Source organism: Engystomops pustulosus, chromosome 2 (assembly GCF_040894005.1).
Source record: "Engystomops pustulosus chromosome 2, aEngPut4.maternal, whole genome shotgun sequence".
In the NCBI taxonomy this organism is placed as follows: domain Eukaryota; kingdom Metazoa; phylum Chordata; class Amphibia; order Anura; family Leptodactylidae; genus Engystomops; species Engystomops pustulosus.
In genome coordinates, this window is record NC_092412.1 from 55394102 (window position 1) to 55413772 (window position 19671).

The following is a 19671-nucleotide window of genomic DNA, read 5'->3' on the forward strand; positions in this document are numbered from 1 at the left end:
GTGAGAAAGGGAAGATCATTACATTTTAGAAGGTGATAAATATAAATCGGTCAGAAATAGATGATAGATGTGCACCTCTGCACCCAGAGTTTGAATGGAAAGTAACCGAGCATGCAGAGCAACGATATGGTAGTAACGAACATTGTTGAGACCCTATTATTTTTTTGAAAATATTTTTTTTTTATCCCCGAATTTAAGGGTTGCCATCTAGACCAAGCTACTGTTAGCTGCGATTAGTTAGAATAACACCATAACTATAAAAAGCATAAGATTGGAGCTGACTCACTGTGGTCTAAGGGTTAATTTTCTATGTAGTGTCTAAATCATGCAGCACAGACATATTCTTACTTCACTTCTCAGGATGCCACTGTATTCTGCCTCCGGGGGCAAGATGACGTAGAGCTCGGCCTCGTAAGCGCCACCTTCTCCATCATTTACAGCATTAAACAGTAGGACCAAGGAGTTGTCATCACCAAGATAGACAGATTTGCGATCACTGTAACAATGAATCAGAAATTACTTGTAACATAATTGTAAAAACACAGAAGACGTAGGTTAATTTCTAGCAATTCATTTACAAAAAGTGACTCACAAGAACACAAGATTAAGACAAAATCTAATCAGGAAAATGGTCAGCATGACTTACATTTCCCCTTATACATCATACAGAGCGTGAATATCCAAGAGGTTCTGAAAATCCTCCAAGAATCAACATGAAGCTCTATAGCGAAATTCTCTATAGCTTATGATCTACATGAAAATGTCTACAGCTCCTTCCACAATGCACTTTCATTATCCATAGTGATAAAATCATACAGTATGGATAAAATGCAGAAGAACAAATCTTTGGGTTGAACTGGTGTATTATACTAACTGTAGGGAGCAAATATTAAATCAAAAATCTGATCATTTTTAGATAATTAACAAATCACCTGTCAGGCCTACCTGGTCACATTGAGCTTCAAGTCTGGGACACAGATGTTATTATCACAGTCCAGCTGAATCTGAGCCTGTCAAAGACATAGATGGAATAGAAGGTAAATGTGTATGTAGGTTCGGAGTCATCCAACAAGCCCAGAATTCTGAAACATGAAACTGTTAAAAGTAGTGAAGGATACATTTAGCAAGAAATGTTAAGGTGAAGGGTCAAAAAAGGATCCACTGTACCATCCGCAGAGTCACCAGCGTGATCTCATGCATTGAAGATTTAGGCCTCAAACCCAATAATATCATCCCTTTAACCCTCTAAACCAAGGACACAAGGTTCATTTTTGTCTTTGCTGTAAGCATGTTACCAGTAAAATGTTAACCTATCTCCAGGTTTGAAGCCACCAAACCACCAGCATCTGTACATGGGCCCAACCCCTCTGATTATACTAAAGCAAATAAACCATATGGATTTAGTGGTTTTAACCCAAGCATACAAGATCCGTTCCTCATTTATCTGTTAAGGGGTTATTTTTCATGAAAAGGGACATTAGCCTCAGGTGCTCCTGTGTACATCAAATAAAGCACCAAAGGAGGGCATGAATAATAAGCAGAAGACTAATCCACAAGGGGCTTCTGTGACATACTCAGGAGCCCCAGAGGCTCATTTCCATATTTAAAAGGTCCTTTTTCATGAAAAATAAGCCATTAAAGCTAAACGAAAAAAAACAGATCCTGTTACAGGGCACACGACAGCGAGTAAGCATGCATGGCTTAATACCAGGAAAATCGATGTGGTTTTCTTTTAAAGGGATCCCCATTTTTCAAACTCAGCTCTTTCATTCCAGGTAGATGTTATAGATACAATATATACATTATACATAATGATAATCGGAAAAGCAATCACTGCTAGGAGAATCACAGAGGAGGAACCAGAACTTTCCTGTGAAAGGCATCAGATAAAATTATCTGCTGTTTAAAGCCACATGATCTAGCTACACATACTCATATGATCATGCAGAACTTGTTAGATAATAACAACTTATGTGCTGACATATGATATAAAGTAAATAACTACATGAAAGATTGTTGCCAAGCGATTAAACTATTTATTAAATTACGGGGGAGGTATTAGGTGTTCTCGTTATTTTACCCTCAAACTGACTTTTTGGAGTGTAATCTTGTATCACATCAATTCTCACACGGGGATATTTACATTACTTTGTTACTTAACTGGTTGTGTGGCAGTCAAGGCACGGCCAGGAATTACGTATTCTCTGGTGGGCCGCTGTATTCAGGGGCATAACTTGAGGAGGTGCGTTCACAACCGGGCCCGAGAGGCTTAGGGGGGCTATAGAGTGGCACTTTCCCATATGAGAAGACTAGTCCTATAAACCATACATCACAGTCTTTATAACCCCTCCACCATCAATACAGTGTCCTTGTTAGTCTCTATTATTACTTCTATTTTTGATGTGTCATCCTCTTGCCAAAAAGGTATACACTGATGAATTTATGAATTGAATCTATACACCTGCCAAAAGGTTCAGACATGAGATCAACAGAGACAGATACAAGAATTGTACAACATAAAGGAGGTTATTATCCAGCAGCAAAAAATAGGAGCTGACCTTCTGCTCTATGTAGTTCTTAGTCTGGTAATTGAAAATCGGCAACAACCCGTGGGCATCAGTAGGAGCCTGCGCATCCAAGGAGAAGTTCAGAGAAATGAAGATTGGAGAAAGCTTGTCCCGAAATTCAGACTCGTTCTAAGAAGAAACAAATAATGTACAAAAGTTTCATAAGATCTTAATACAATCCCAAAATAAATAACAGCATAGTCTAGCATTCATATTTCTACAGATTTTGGCTCAGACCATCTACCTTATGTTTTTACTATAACAAAGACGTAGCGCTGACCAGCTGTTCACATGCTGACGGATCAGAATCCTGGCTGCTTCAAAGCAGTCCTTCCCCACTCTGCAGCCATATTTATGGATCCTGGATTTGCTTTTCTTTTACATTCCTCAAATATATGATTTAAGACCCATACAAAAATATTACAAGTTGTAGGTTCAGGAAATTTCTACGCAAGTTAAGCACTATGGCTCCCCGAAGGAAAATAATCGACATGTATTAAGAGGGAAACTGATCCGCTAAATGCATGTCGGCACTTTTGGAGATCAAGGACCAAAAGGAAGATTATACAAATAGAAAATAGACTTCTGGATATCTTATACACCGTTTTGGCTTTTTTTTAAATAGAGGTTCGTCAGAGTAACTTTAACCTCTTCCTTTTCGACTTCAAAGAGCCATTGAATTCAGAGGTTGTGGTTGCATTTTCAGAATAGATTATGTAAATAAAAAGGACATAATGAATAAAAAAAAAAAAATATAATAATAATAATAAATAATAATAAATAATAATAATAATAATAATAATAATAATAATAATAATAATAATAATAATATATATCTACATATATATTTAGTTTTTACCGTGTTCATTTTATTGTAAAACAAAATTATGCATGCTCATACAGTAATACCATATTTCTATTCTTTGTTTAAGCGTCAGTTTTTTTTTTTTTTGCATTGACATATCCTCACCCCCGACAGTTTAAAGTTCTGTCTAAGGAGCTGTCAAAGAATTCTTCCCGTTTTTCTTATACCAAAATGAGCTACAGAGGACTCCTTAAATGGGTATTCGCATGAAAATGAGAGATTCTTAAATATACTCCGGATAACAAAGAAAAACACTCTACTTCACTGTTATCAACAAAAAAAAACCCGGATTTCACAGATATAATTCCAACTTGTCTATCAGTCTTATTGTTTACAAATTGATTGCCCCTGGATCCGACCGTAAATCTTCTGACTGACTATGGACAGATTCTTCTCATCATTTGCTTCTCTTGTCTGCACACTGCAGTGCTCTCCGCCCCCTGAATTACAAGCTCAGACACTTCCTGTTGGCAAGAAGCAGTGTGCAGACTTGCTCTACAAGCTACAGACAGATGAAGTCTTTATCTGGTAGGAAGGCATAGTAGAGCTGATAGTGTTATAGGCGAGTTAGCAGAGCTGAGAGTGTCCATGTGTTTCGTATCTTATCTTCGCTCATCTCTGATCTGTTTCATCTCTCTTTTTCTACGTGTCAGATACTAGAAGAATGTTCATAAGCAAAATGAAAGTGTAGACAAACCCTGTACCCTGATAATCTAACCACATTGTTAGCACACAGCATCTCATAGCACAGAGGAACCATAAAATGTCTCCTTAGAGAATCCATCACAGAGTTATATGAGCTAAAACAGCAAAAAAACTGAGTAAAATAGTAAAGTAAGGGTAAATTATGTGTGTGTAAATATCACTAGGGGATTGGCAAACCCCTTTAAAAGGGAATACACCATAGGATTCATACCCAATAGACTTTGACCCTATAACAGGCTCCAATCTTTCCCATTGCTGTTCAACAAGAGAATCAGACAGATCAATGGTTTACAGCCTCTTAGGTGCCAGTATAGCAATCTTCACCAGGGGAATCCATTACTGGTAGGGATCAGCTGTGAGACAGAGCTGACAACTGCCACATATGAAGCAAGATATTCTCCTGATCCTGCATCCTATTCTCCTTGTACATCACCTATATAGGTTAAGCTTGGTGACCATCTTCAAGTAGAATATAGTGGACAAGTCTCTTTATTTCCATATCTGTACACTTCCAAAGACGACCATCGTTGCTCAAGCACATAGATCAGTTTCTGGATATTCAAGTAGGAAATGATCACTGCTGTGATCAGCAACACAAAAGGTCTATGGAAGCGCATAGGAAACTCGACGTCAGATTTACCGAGAGGCTCTGGCATCTTGGTAAACACAAAGTGTGCTCCGTCGCCACCGGAATCAATGGCTGCCGGGTTTCATCAGGTCAAGAAAATTGGCAAACCACCTACTGGCAGTTACTCAGATACTATTCTCATCAGTTATCTTCTTCTTCTTAATACAAACATAGTAAGCAGTAATATAGTCTACAAAAAACACTTCTAGGAGCCAAAAGCATAAAAACCATCACGCTCACCTTGAGGTAAATTTTCATTTCACTACATTTTTCCTGGCCTCCGTTATGCAAGAGAACACTTTGGGTCAGGTGGGGAAGGCCAGATTTTAGGAATAGCATTCTTTTCACGGCCCCTTTCTGCTTCATAGAGTCCAGCTGCAACTCGACATTAATCCCTGGAAGACATCCACAGACCATGAACTCAAGCGTACATCATCCAAAGAATCAGGAATCACAAAGCTCAGATGAGAACACTGCCAGACTGAGCCGAGTCTAATGTACATACTTACCAATCGTATTAGGCACGTGTTTTCCTGAAGCATTCAGGCAGAAACTAAGGTTTACACTGCAGGGAAGAGAAAGATAAAGCAATCCAGATGTGAACATGGATCAAATAGTAAAAGGCATTGGAAGCAGCAAATAACAAATCTCGGTTTAAAAGTTAAAATCAAAATGTGTAAAATGCATCATAAACTTAAAGTATGGTGAGGGTATTTACATTTAGAAATATAACCATTATATAACATATAATATAATTAGGTATTGGTCTTGGGGATCTGTGCAACCATACTTTTAGCATCAGGACTGTGAAAAATGTATTTATATTCCAGGACTGTAGCTGGACTTGCAACACTGGAAAAGGCATCTCACATCTAGCTTGGTACGGCTTTTACCAAGAGCAGAGGCAGGGGGCTGTGCGGTTTTTAATAAAGAGATCTTCCATGCCAGTGCTACAAGTCCAGCTACAATTATGAACGAAGAATAATCTTTCTCACCATTGTCCTGCTAACAACACACATATAAAGTTATGGTTAAAACAGATTACCAGGGATGCCAGCTAGTAGGGTCTGCAGAATTTGGTGGTCAAAATATAGAATCCCCCCCAGCAATAACCATTTTATATTGAACCATCCAATAGACAACATGAGCCATGATCTTTGTCAGCTCTTACAAGCAAAACCAGCGGACAGTACAGGGCTACTAACTGCTTCAATGGTCGCCATCAGTCCTTCTTACCAAGCCCCGTACAACTGCAAATATCGGGAATGGACAACCTGGATTAGATTTGTATATAGTCATTTGGAACAAGACAGCTGTACACTACTTGTTATTCTCTCCTACAAGTGACTGTAGGGGTTAGGGGATATGGGGTGAGGTCATGAACTAGCAGGATGCTATAAGGTACCTTTATCCATGTGCCCCGACAAGCACATGGAAAGCAGAAGTGCAGCCCCCCAAATAAGTTAATGCCAGGTTTAGCTTGTGTAGCCATGGGTCCAGAAAAGTATATAAAAAAATATATATAAATGACCGTAAAAATAATATTTTATAATTAGGAAAAAAATCCCCGAATGTGTTACTTCAGTTCTAGAAGCAACATTTAGCTTCCGGAGAGGAGGTTTACTGACCTCCAGGGCCTAGAAGTTAAGCCTTTTAAACAAAACCTAGCAAAGATTTTAGAAGAGATCAACTAAAAACTTCTTTAGCTGGAGAGAGGTTAAGCAGCTGTTTTCTGGACCCCTCCACAATTGTGCATTCATTGAGCCCTAGGGCACACTGCCAAGCTTTATCCAATAACCTAGCAACAACCAAAACCGCTGTGCTCTAAAAATATCAATTCTAGGAGTATAATCAAGTCACTTTAGTAGGAGCCACTTATATCTTAACTAGATAACAGTGACCCCCGCGCCCTATCAGATGCAAAGCACAACTAATCCTGTGAGGACAAACACCCAATTCAAAAGTGAACTATGAACGCCTACACATGGCCAGTGGTCAAAGAAAGGTTACGGTCTGATAGAAAACACAGATAATACCGTATTTAAAAAATATATATATATGCATTTCTAAGAAATGGAAATCCCCATATGAGATTATAGACACATCTCAACTTTTCCCCGAAGATATTCGCACTTCCTATTGAAAAGTTTGTAATATATTACTAATATCTTAGATTACACTTGGAAAACTTTGATCAACTCCTACAGGATTGTCCTGTTTGCAAGTGTCAGTAATGGGCTGCCCTCATTTTTTAAGATTTCACCCTATTATCACGATTTACAAACACACAGAGAATGAAGAATTGCACACAAAGACAAGCCTTGTCCATTTCAGAAAAATGATTCATGGAAATTAAAAATATAAAATGAACAAATCACAGGGAAATTCCGGGAACTGGGCGGGGGCAGATTATACCAGCAGCAGCTAGCTTTGTTGAAGATCAGACCCTTATGAGAGGCTATAGATTTTTTTTTTTTTTTTTTTAAACTGAAAATCTCCTCTTCACATTTAGTAACTGACCGTACATAAACCATATCCAATAAAAAAAAAAAATTATATAAAACCGCCAAGACTTACCAAGACACTGGGATGTCTGTGCCCTCCATTACACAGGTCTTCTCTTCTGGGTTAATCATTGCCGAAGAGATAGACAAAGATGCACTAGCATGAACAATAGGACGTCCCCTAAAGCAACAACAAGTGTGATTACTATAGAATCGCATTTTATAGAACATCATTCATCAGGGTGTGCTATATGTTGTATTTGTACGAATGTTGTTCAAAACTTTTACTGTCGATCATTGCAAGTGAGCAAGGAATCTGACCGTGTAAAAGGACAAATATTAACACTAGGATGACAGATAAAAGGGTTACGGGTTACATTTCATCAAAAAGATGAAGGGCAGGAACTGCTCATCTCTAGTTCCACATCAATTTTAACTTGGCGACTTCAACCAAAACATTAGTAGTTTACACTTCATAGTAGAAGACTCAATCACTTACCGGTAAACTAAAGCCTTGTCAACACCAAATGCACCAACTATAATATCTGGGGAAGAGAAATATTAGAATTCACTTCACTTATACATACACACACTGGCATATGACCTTTCTATCCTAGCTTTTCTCAATATTGTATTTAATAGGTTTTATGAGAAATTGGGAGTCCCCAAGCAAAATCTGGCCAAGCCGAAGACTAAAACTTATGTATTTAAAGAAGACTATCATGATTTTCAGATTGTTCAAATCATTTAAAAAAAAAAAAGAACCTTGCTTTTAAAATGGCAAATAATAGAAAAAAAAAAAAACACAACAATACTGAACACAAAACAAAAACAACATATTCCATGATGTACCTGGGTAGCCATTTCCATCAAGATCTTTCCCTCCTCTGATGGAGAATCCAAAGAAAGAAGGAGCCATAGGAGAGCCCCACATTCCTTCCAGGACTTGGGAAGGTTTAGGATTTAGCCCCTTCGAATTACCATTGAAGATGAAGATCATTCCATTTTTATCTTTTCCATCAAAAGGAGCACCAATTGCAATATCTGGAACAGAGACAGAACAATCTGTTAGAAGACTCATCATGTTGAGATTTGTAGTTTTGCAATGGGCAGATTTACCGTATTTAATCTTAAACAAGACCTACGGTAATTCCATATTTAATCAAGAAATTCCACAAGAGCATTGATTTTAATGTTATTATGTTTATTGTATGTGAAAGGGGACAGTTAATCTTTTCTATATGGTATAGAGGGGTTAACACATTGGGCACCATAGGACCTTATGTGAAGTCAGTTCCAAGACAGTAGTGGTAACATGAGAATTAAATATTCATGTCATGTCATGGTATGCAGAACACTTACCATTGAATCCATCCTGGTCCAAGTCTCCTAAAACAGCAATGGAACTACCAAAACGACCATATTCCTGCTGTCCAGTCAAGACCACGGATGGGATTCGGGACATATTGTAGCCCTGCAGATACACATAGACCCGACCCACTTCCTGAGTTCTTCCATCATGGGTCTTCTCCATGAATAATGGAGCTCCAATAAGTAGGTCATCCAATCTGTAGAGAAACAAGAAGGTTACTTAATACTAAAGTGTAATAAATTATAGAATCTCCAATAATATTGGCAGTTATTTGGTATCATCTTACCCATCACCATTAACATCAGTGGCAGCCAATGCATAACCAAAGTAAGTGGCCATCTACAGGCAAGAAAACAGGAAAAATATTTTGATACATTTACAATATGTCCCCTCAAATTACAATCTAACATAAAAAAAAAAAAAAAAAAAAAATGTATACCCCTAAATCATCACTTACCTGCTCCCCTGAGAAGTTATACAGGGATTTCAAATCTGTCCCGTTCAAAATGGTGACCTTCATAAAAATAAATAAAATCATGTAAGAACACAAATAATGCCAAGTATTTAGCAATTTGCCAAGTGGGTTGCACCATGTTTTTAACACATTGCATAAACATACCATCTATCCATAGGTTTGGATTGTTTATCAGGAATATTTGTTCAATAAGAATATATATTATTACTTCATCTAATGAGCTACATAGTCCAGGACATAACGTAGCCATAGGTCTTTAATGTTCCCACCCATAATAATTGGGTGACCGATTTAGTATAAGTGCACTAGAAATGGCCAAGGCACAACTGATGCTCATTCAACCTGCTTCTCGATCCATTAGAGAGTTAAGTGGACACCCATTTGTCGATGGTCCTTTCACATAGACACACAGTGCAAATAGGCCATGAAGCCCTGCAACTTTGACCACTGTGTTAGCATTGTTGAACTACAAGAACACCCACACAAATACACCCTGGCAATATAGACTGCTGTAGAGAATGGTGGTATTCTTGTGGTTCCATATGGCTGAATGCATGAGCCCATGAGAGAAACCATAGCAGTATGCAAATATGGCACTGAGTTTTCTATGTAGTTTCTAAAATATGTAAATTTTTCTTACATATCCATAGGTATCGTTTCCTTTGGGAACAGCAGCCACAAAATCTGTTTGGATTAGAAACATAATGAATGTTAATGGAAACGAAAAATATTACAATTTAGTAAAATAAATGAATAAAAGTGTGAAATAGAACATTCACCTTCAATATCATCTCCACTGAACTCCCCTACAGCAACTGAATAACCTAAAATACAAATAAAAAGTATACAAAAGTCAGTCATTGTACTATAAGTTTTATGGCTTCAGACAGACAAAGACTTGGGCCAAAAGGAAATTTAAAAAATAGATCCAAGTTTTTCCAATGAATAAGTAGTTTTACCAACATTCAAAAAGAACAAAAATATATTAATAAACCAATTATATGGATAAAATACAAACAGATTCCACAGGCCAGAAAGGTGACAACTCATTGACTAAATGCACTTTTCTGCTCATCTCACAAACACTGCAGTCACACTTCTCTATTATCTACACATTTCCATGCAGCCCTCGCCATAGATCATCAAGTACCCCATACAGAAGTCCTGCTGTGTGCCGCTATTGTAGTGCATGCCCCAGCAGAATAGGGGGATTTGCTTTCCAGTCTTTCCCTCTTAATAGTCGGCTTGTTCCACAGTCTTTCATACAGAGCGCGCATCAAGTGCCCATTGTTATCTGTGACAAGACCCTGGGGAGATCTACAATGGGACAAGGGCCGGAGCAGTTCTAAAAGTGTAACTGATCAAGTTCTTCACAATAGCTTGAAAAGACGGAGACTTAATACAGGGCAAATATTGTTTTGCTTTGAAGAGTTTTTCCAAGGAGAACTGGCCGTAAGTGGGCGAAACAAAAAATTCTAGCCGTCAAATCTTTATACCCAAAATCTTTTAGGCAAAGTTTCTTTGGGATCTTATCAACAAAAATATATTACAGACCCAAATAAGTGATATAGATATAGACACACACACACACACACACATATATATACACTTATACAATCCATTGTTAATGGAAATCCATAAATATAGGAACAGACTCCTACCCATGTAACTGTCGTCATACGTCTGATACACCTGACGGGTCTGCATCTGTCCTTTGATTTCTAGCACAAAGTATTCTCGGTAGAAGTCCTTCTTAATGTCACCGGGAGTAGCAGCAAAAACTTGACCTAAAATTCAGGTGAAAATAATAAATTAGTGCAGAAAAATATACAGTGATCATGAATCAAAGGATCAATAAAATATTTTTAAAAATTATATACAGGCGGTGCCCTACTACCCGACTTGCAGACGACCCCCAATTACAAACGGACCTCTGGTAATTGGTAATTTATTGTACTTTAGTCCTAGGCTACAATAAACAGCTATAATAGTTATCAAAGGTGTCTGCAATTGAAATTTCTTGTTAATCCTGGTTCTTATGACAATCCAAAAGTTTTAAAATCCAATTGTCACAGAGACCAAAATAATTTTGACTGGGCTTACAATTAATATACAGTTCCAACTTACATACAAATGCAATTTAAGAACAAACTGCCTGTTTATACACACACACGCGCGTTGATTGAAGTTCGGCCAGCAGTGAAGTCCTTGCATTAGATTTCCGTATAATGCAAGGATTCCTGCAAGCCATGGGATCAGACCAAAATACGACCCATTTCTACATGCTGGCCCTACAGTAGCAGTAATATTGTGTAGTGCTCATATACACATGATAAAAGTTTACTCTTCAGTGCCCATCGATAATATATAAAAGGGATAGTACTGTGTTTTTGCTATATACTGTGTACAGAATAGGAGTAGTAGCACTCTGCAGAGACCATATATACAGCATATGGGAAGTAATAATTTTCTGTATTTATTCTGTATATGCAGGATACGAGTATTAATACAGACGAGTGTAGTGTTAAACTAGTACTATGGTTACTTATTATCTCTAAGTATTATGTCAGTAAAAATCTTGGCAAGTGATTGTGGTGGCTATTGGGCCGCTTGACCCTTGGGACCCATTGGCAGACAAAAGGCCTATATTATAATCTACTACTGTCCCTCAGTTTGATACAGGCAGCAACAACACATATCGTCTCCTTTACACTTTATCCACTGTACTGCGCTTTTTTGTCAGAGTCAAAAACAGAGGGGCATGGGACAAGCAAAGCAGATCTCAGATAAACAAATTGTTCTGGTGATTTTTGGGATTACAGCGATAGGATAAGACATATCCCTTTATCCTAAGGAAAGGTTAAGTGCCGTTTACAGGACACCTCCTCTATGGCTGCATTTTTAATTTTTATATAGAAGTCCAATATTTACTTTGGTTACATGACATAACAATGTTACCTTGCCAATAATAGCTTCCAGGTCCGCCCAGTAGTATTTTTCCATTCTGGATTTCATTTAAAAGGAAAAAAAAAAATGATAATTTGAATACATTGTCTTAAAATACTTAATGCGGCTTAAAATTTTACATTATATAAAAAGGTTGTACTCATACACTATATATAACTTTACACTATAAAACTAAAAAACAAAAACATTTCTTCTTTCACTAAGCAAAACAATACATTTTGAAAGATAATTTAAGTTTCTAAAACTCCCTTAGTATCTACTTGCCTTGGTAAACTCAGCAGCAAAGCCACCTTGGCAATATCCCTGCCCTTTTTCAGAAGAATAATCTGAAAGGGAAAATAAAAAATAAAAAAATTATTGAGAAGGTCATAAAATCGACAAAAATATAAAAAAAAATCACAAATCTTCACAAAGGCAGGACAAATAGCGGTAAACCTACCTGTGCGACAAGGAGAATACTCTACAATGCTGGTAAAATTGTCATAGGACAAGTAGCACGTTCCCACCATGTCGCTATGTACTTCATCTTTGAGTGTTCTCCAGCTGTATCTAGGAGCACAGACCTAAAAAAAAATATAATTTTTTTTACCCAATTAAACTTTGTATTCTTATGAATTTGCTTTGTAAAACTATAAATATTTTTTCTGTACAGCCTGTGCCAAACACCAGAGACTAAACAGGTTTCTGCTGTGGTTCACAGCTTAAGGTCCTTTTCACTTGTATGAACAGGGGACGAGACCAGGGAATGTTACACAGATAGTAAATTTATCCAAGGATGTTTTAACTCCAGAAATTAAGTAACCTCATTTATGTGCCCCATTTATTTCAATGTGGCCCAACTACTGTTTCAGTGCAAGACAGGACCGGATGCTTCTTTTCAGTGCAAAAACAAAAAACAACGTCTCCATTGCCAACGTCCATAAAAAATAAATAGGAACTTCAGCTTCCATATCTAAAGGGTCACGTGATAGACTCTGGTCTGCTTTGCATTGATTTAACTTGCTGCAGAATTAGACCTAAGACTTGAGTCGTGCCAACTGACCATCTAAGATGTACAGAGGCCTCTAACTCCTGACATAGGCCATTGTGACCAAAAGAGTGATAGGGCTGCCAGACTGGCTTTGTTAGGGAGAGTCTGTCTCCCCCTTTTATACTCTGGTTTCTATTAATAAAGCATACACTTGGCAAAAATTGTATGTGTATGGTGGGTAGGAAGAGAGTTGACATGTCTACAAACTACTTTGGTTGACAACCATCTGAAACATATGGCCAGCTTAAAGGGGTATTGCCATAAAGACAAGATTCTTAAAATGTACTCAGGATAACAAAACAACAGAATAATAATAATAATAATAATAATAATAATAATAATAATTTTTTAACAAAAGCAATAACACATTCTCTAATTCACTGTTATTAACACAAAAATACTGCATTTCACAGGTATAATTACAACCTATCGCCATCAGTCCTGGTGTACACAATTTTGGTTGCCCCTGGAACAAACCCTTGATCTTCTGAGTTTAGGGTCTGCAAACATACACTCACCGGCCACTTTATTAGGTACACCATGCTAGTAATGGGTTGGACCCCCTTTTGCCTGCAGAACTGCCTCAATTCTTTGTGGCATAGATTCAACAAGGTGCTGGAAGCATTCCTCAGAGATTTTGGTCCATATTGACATGATGGCATCACACAGTTGCAGCAGATTTGTCGGCTGCACATCCATGATGCAAATCTCCCGTTCCACCACATCCCAAAGATGCTCTATTGGATTGAGATCTGGTGACTGTGGTGGCCATTTGAGTACAGTGACCTCATTGTCATGTTCAACAAGTAGCCATCAGATGTTGGGTACATTGTGGTCATAAAGGGATGGACATGGTCAGCAACAATACTCAGGTAGGCTGTGGCGTTGCAACGATGCTCAATTGGTACCAAGGGGCCCAAAGAGTGCCAAGAAAATATTCCCCACACCATGACACCACCACCACCAGCCTGAACAGTTGATACAAGGCAGGATGGATCCATGCTTTCATGTTGTTGACGCCAAATTCTGACCCTACCATCCGAATGTCGCAGCAGAAATCGAGACTCATCAGACCAGGCAACGTTTTTCCAATCTTCTACTGTCCAATTTCGATGAGCTTGTGCAAATTGTAGCCTCAGTTTCCTGTTCTTAGCTGAAAGGAGTGGCACCCGGTGTGGTCTTCTGCTGCTGTAGCCCATCTGCCTCAAAGTTCGACGTACTATGCGTTCAGAGATGCTCTTCTGCCTACCTTTGTTGTAATGGGTGGCGATTTGAGTCACTGTTGCATTTCTATCAGCTCGAACCAGTCCGCCCATTCTCCTCTGACCACTGGCATCAACAAGGCATTTCCGCCCACAGAACTGCCGCTCACTGGATGTTTTTTCTTTTTTGGACCATTCTCTATAAATCCTAGAGATGCTTGTGCATGAAAATGCCAGAAGATCAGCAGTTTCTGAAATACTCAGACCAGCCCTTCTGGCACCAACAACCATGCCACGTTCAAAGGCACTCAAATCACCTTTCTTCCCCATACTGATGCTCGGTTTGAACTGCAGGAGATTGTCTTGACATTGTCTACATGCACTGAGTTGCCGCCATGTGATTGGCTGATTAGAAATTAAGTGTTAACGAGCAGTTGGACAGGTGTACCTAATAAAGTGGCCGGTGAGTGTATATCTTCTGTCTGAGCTCCTCTCTGCCTCACCCTCACATTTCAGAACAAGCTCACACACAGAAACTGACTTCCTGTCAGCAAACAGCAGCATAGTGAGGAGAGTAAAGCTACATAAGATGTATAGCCAGAGGAGAGGGAGGGAGGTATATAGCAGATCTGATAGTATGTAATGGCTGTGATAGCAGAGGGGAGAAAGTCATGTGTAATATGCATCTCATCATTTCTGAACTGTCTCATCTCTCTGAAGTGTCAGATACTAGTAAAGTGTTCATAAGCTAAATAAACCACTTTGTCAGCACACAGCATCTCATAGCACTAGAAGAATCATGAAGTGTCTCTTTAGAGAGTTCCCATCCACAATATAGAATCTTACAGTGACCAACACTGCATGATAGGAGCCAAAGCAGCAATAAAACTCAGTAAAATTGTTAAGTAAGGGGTTAAAAATTATCTTTTTTGCATAAACGTCATGATGGGATTTAAATGCGAGAATTTTCTTACATGGGCAAACCCCTCAAAGTAAAGAATTTATTGCCTTTTGTGTTAGAGCTTTAGACTTTACATTTATTATGTTATATGGTAGATTATTATAGAATTTCACAGAACGTTTTCAGTTTAGATTTTCTAGCTCTGAAGACACAGCCAAGAAAGCGATGAAGAGCAGTAAGTGATACGTACCAGTATAAACTTGTCATGTGAGCGGACAGTTGCTCCAAACCATTGTCCAGATTTATAATCCACCTGTTCATCTTGATGAGTTGAATTCCCATCGGCAGAGTAGAAGGTATTCCTGCGGTTGCCTATGAACACAGACACAGAAATAGTTTAATCAAAGATATACAAGAAGAAGAAGAGTGCACATTCAACCCCTCACTCGACCCCCCACTTCATCAACACATGCGTAGAACTGTTGGCCATTGTCCTCCATTTATATTGCTGCTGCATGTTGTAAGAGTTTTTGTGCAATTCAATAGACTGGGATAAAGAACTATGGGGTGGGGAGCACATTATTTTCCTTGGACTTGCATATATACCCATATAAATTATTTGTTAATGAATTCCAATGTACAAATCAGTAACAGTGGGTTTTACATCCAAAAGCGGTTTAATTCATTCTCCAGATCTGAAAAGAGATTCTCAGATTGTCAGCAGGGAAATTCAATATAGCATTTCAGGGGGAAAAAAACCCACACACCCCTATAACTGCAGTAATTACTCTTTATGCATATCAATTTATGCTGCAGTTTTTAACCATGGCTTGTACTTTTTGCATTAAAAGCTCCACAAATTAAAGTAAAAACAGTCACCTCTACAGTCCTTTTTAATTGCAACAGAATTCTGTAGAATTCACTGGGATGGCCTTAGACTCTGGCATAGATCTCATTTGTGCACTTGAATTACTAAAGAGACCCCTTCGTAATTCCGGCACAATGTTCCAGTATTAATACATCCCCCCCCCCCCCCCCGACTATTTCTTGTGGCATGATAGTTCTATTGCAGATTTCCCTTGTCTAGCACTTGGGCTCTATTGCAGAATCTGTAACAGGGTCCCCTCCTATCATATTCCATTTCAAAACTGTGGCAAGAGTTGGGCTCCAAGGCCTTGAAGAACCAGTTACATCCATACCTCATATAGCTACATCCCTGAAAGACTGTTTGGAAGAGACACCATGCTCAAAAGTGCAGCAAATCCATAGCAGCAGACACTTTAAAAAAAATTTATGTAACTAAAGAAAAACCCACCCAAAGAAGCATGAAAGTTGGGATTTCATAATATGGCAGGCACACTGAACACACACAATTTGCCTGCGGTAGAGCCGTATGGAAATCAGCCTTTGGCCTCAAATTCTCATCTTCATCCAAACATCATCCAGTAGAATATGCCCTTCAGTTAATAGCCAAAACATTAGAATTGGTTGGGTTTCCTCTGAAGCTTCAATGTTTGCCCAAAAAGAGAAATTCTGTTTTCTAATTGTTGGTCCAGGTTACTAGCCAAGTTATAGCTTGCCTGTAGTATTGGTTTCATGCCTCCTAGTACTGAAATCACCACAAGTTGCAAAACCAAAGTTTTCATCTGTTTCTTATTTTATAACATTTTCATGAGAAATACACTCACATGATCAAAGTCTCATATTCTCAGAACTCCTACAGAAGAATCTGGGGACATAAGTGCATGAGCAGATACGGTCTCCCCCCCCCCTCCAATTTACTTGGGCCATGTTTTGCATCCATATAGACAATAAAAGTGGATAGTATTTGCACAGGAGAAAAATAGTCATGGTAACCGTGCCATATGGAAGCTTAGGCTTCACGCATGCAACCGTATATGGAAGCCATGAGGCCTTTGCATATAATCTTTTAGAAGAGGTCTATTTAACAGGTCTTAAAATTACCAGAAAATTGGTAAAATCTGTTTCTTAATTTTATAATATTGGTTTGGGTGGCAGCCCCAGGTTTCTAGGTGGACCATGGCCACCTAATACTACCCACCAAGTTTGATACTGCTCTATAAAAATCATAAAACGGAGGTACCTCCATCCCTGGAGTCTTTATACAGTACAAGAGGCCATTGAGGACCCCTGAAGTTCCTCCAATGATCCTTAATTTGGAGCTTGCCGGGATTCACTTAGCTGAAATCCGCCGGAGTTCACCTTCTCCGTCCCGGTGTATGTGAGTGCTATTCTTGCGACACAATTTTTTTTTTAAATTCCGCGTTTTTTCTGAATCAGTCGTGTTTTCCGACAGCCCAGGGCAAACAAATCAGCCCCAGGAACAACTGTTCATTGGGGATTTGCAAATCATTTCACAGGATAAGGAAAGACAAGGATTCATACCAATGCCAACTAAATTCTGATGAAGAGGATTGATTGACTACACAAATACACCAATGGCTTTATGGGGTTTTGATTCTGCTAGTCATGTACTTGTTGAGCAAAAATAGAGCCAAGGTTATTGCTCAATCCGCCAGCTGTCATGCAATTTTCTGGAAATAGATATGTAACTGGATAAATACTGTTACTAAACATCTCGCAGTCTAAATCATCACCATGAAGAGCTCTAACAAACACCTTGAAAAGAGACTCACATTTCAAAGCTTTATTTAATTGAATTTTAGAAAGTTACTTTTTACAGATCGGTGAGTACTTAAGAGTAAGGTGCTTAATGCCAATGATCTCATCTGCAGTTCAAGGTGCTTATGCCAACGTTTTGACAGCTTGTTCTACATCTGCATCATCAAACAGAACAAATCAGGATATGTGATCAACTACCTTGATGTGGTGACAAGGAGCAAAACTGCCTTAAGGCAATACTTCAAAGTTCTATTTACTCGAGAAAAGAAGCATTTATGTAACAGGGGCCATTTTTGTTCTTAACGTCTACAAGCAAACTCTAGAAATCATCTTTTTCCTTCATGCAGAATAAATTTTGAAAAGGAGGTAAAAGATCATACTGTAGAATACTGGTACAGGATGAAAAAACAAACAAAGCAAAATCTAGACCAAAATGATGATCCTTTTTGGTTCTCATGGACATAAAAAGGACCTTTTTCCACCTAACCGCTCTCATCTAAAGGGAACCTGTCAGCATAAATTGACGTTTACCACTACCAGCCATGCAAATCATCAACCTTCAGATCAGATTTCTTTCATGGTGGCATCATCCAGAATAAATCAACTCTGAAGGGAGGTGTAAATTTGTTGTATAAAGTCACAGGGTAAAGAGTTCAGCAGTGACTTCAAGCTCTCACTTCCTCAAATTGTCCAGTCTGCTGTGATCATCAGACATCAATGACCAGACTTCACGAGAACCAGTTAGTGATGTCCCTGGACATAGGGCATCAATTATAGCAGTTGGGCATTATAAGGTGGGGAGAGTTTGACTTTGTACAACCAATTTACATCTGACTTCTAAGTTGTTTTTCTGGATGATACCACCAATTAGGGTCATAAAAGAAACATTATGTGGAAGGCATAACGTTTCTTGTCAACATTCTAGGCATGGTTTATTAGGTCAAATTCTGCTTAATACAGCAAGTGCTGCCTCTTAAATCCTATAAAGTCCTTGGTTTCAGGCTGAAACGCGTTGCAGGTTTGCCAATAAAAGCTAGATGTCTTCATCTACATCTTGACTTCATCATACCCTACTGAGCTCCGGATACCTGCATCCACAAACCTGTGGTTATAAGTTGTTGGATGTTGTTATAGGTTGTTGGTTATATTTGGCACAGTTGCAATCTACTGTATGTATTCTCTAGTCCCCAGAATTCCTAAAACATCATTTTTGGAACCTAATATGTCAATTTAACTTTTTACTGTAAGGTTGGTGGTGCTCGGTGTAACACAAATCTCAGGACATCCCACTTCACTGTAGTGATTTTAATTACCAAGTTCAATGTGAAAACAAAAGGCCCAAATTGTTTGGAAACCGATGGCTGCTAAACTGCTAAAGAATCAACAGAGCAGTTCCCATCATTGTTCGATTTGCATAACAATACCAAAGCAAGTACCTTCATTGTCAAAGTTGATTGGTGTGCAATCATTGAGATTCCTGTTCCAGGGGCAATAATACACGGCGCCCCCTTCTGACACCTCCGGTTGAGTTGTATTTGCCTTTGGAGCTCCTATCAAGATGCTTACACTGCAAAAAAGTAGTAGGGAAAAGTAGATTAGAAACAAAAGTGAAGAACAACATATAAACAAAGGGTTAATGTATGACGTTAGGTCCTCAACTGCTTGGACCTTCATTTATCAGAAGACCAGAGGTACATGTGAAGACTTTATCTAGAAGAGTGCAGAAATAGTAGAATGACCAATAATAAATAATTAATAATTCAAATTATTGCTCAACGGTTCCATGTATGGCTCATCTACACTTATTATATA

The 19671-nt window shown here is 38.5% G+C and overlaps 1 protein-coding gene across 1 annotated transcript in view; it reads right to left on the reverse strand.

The window, feature by feature from the left end:
- The window catches only part of ITGA5 (integrin subunit alpha 5), a 59683-nt gene that overhangs the window by 10282 nt on the left and 29730 nt on the right, over nucleotides 1-19671 (reverse strand). Inside the window, exons 2-20 of the mRNA XM_072134680.1 lie at nucleotides 19296-19426; nucleotides 15467-15588; nucleotides 12523-12646; nucleotides 12348-12409; nucleotides 12075-12120; nucleotides 10778-10903; nucleotides 9896-9940; nucleotides 9757-9800; nucleotides 9099-9155; nucleotides 8928-8980; nucleotides 8632-8837; nucleotides 8122-8313; nucleotides 7769-7814; nucleotides 7343-7450; nucleotides 5275-5330; nucleotides 5006-5160; nucleotides 2559-2696; nucleotides 946-1010; nucleotides 349-496 (exon numbers count right to left, since the gene is read on the reverse strand). Coding sequence (XP_071990781.1) covers nucleotides 349-496; nucleotides 946-1010; nucleotides 2559-2696; nucleotides 5006-5160; nucleotides 5275-5330; nucleotides 7343-7450; nucleotides 7769-7814; nucleotides 8122-8313; nucleotides 8632-8837; nucleotides 8928-8980; nucleotides 9099-9155; nucleotides 9757-9800; nucleotides 9896-9940; nucleotides 10778-10903; nucleotides 12075-12120; nucleotides 12348-12409; nucleotides 12523-12646; nucleotides 15467-15588; nucleotides 19296-19426 — 1924 coding nt within the window. The remainder of the gene's footprint in view (nucleotides 1-348; nucleotides 497-945; nucleotides 1011-2558; nucleotides 2697-5005; nucleotides 5161-5274; nucleotides 5331-7342; nucleotides 7451-7768; nucleotides 7815-8121; nucleotides 8314-8631; nucleotides 8838-8927; nucleotides 8981-9098; nucleotides 9156-9756; nucleotides 9801-9895; nucleotides 9941-10777; nucleotides 10904-12074; nucleotides 12121-12347; nucleotides 12410-12522; nucleotides 12647-15466; nucleotides 15589-19295; nucleotides 19427-19671) is intronic.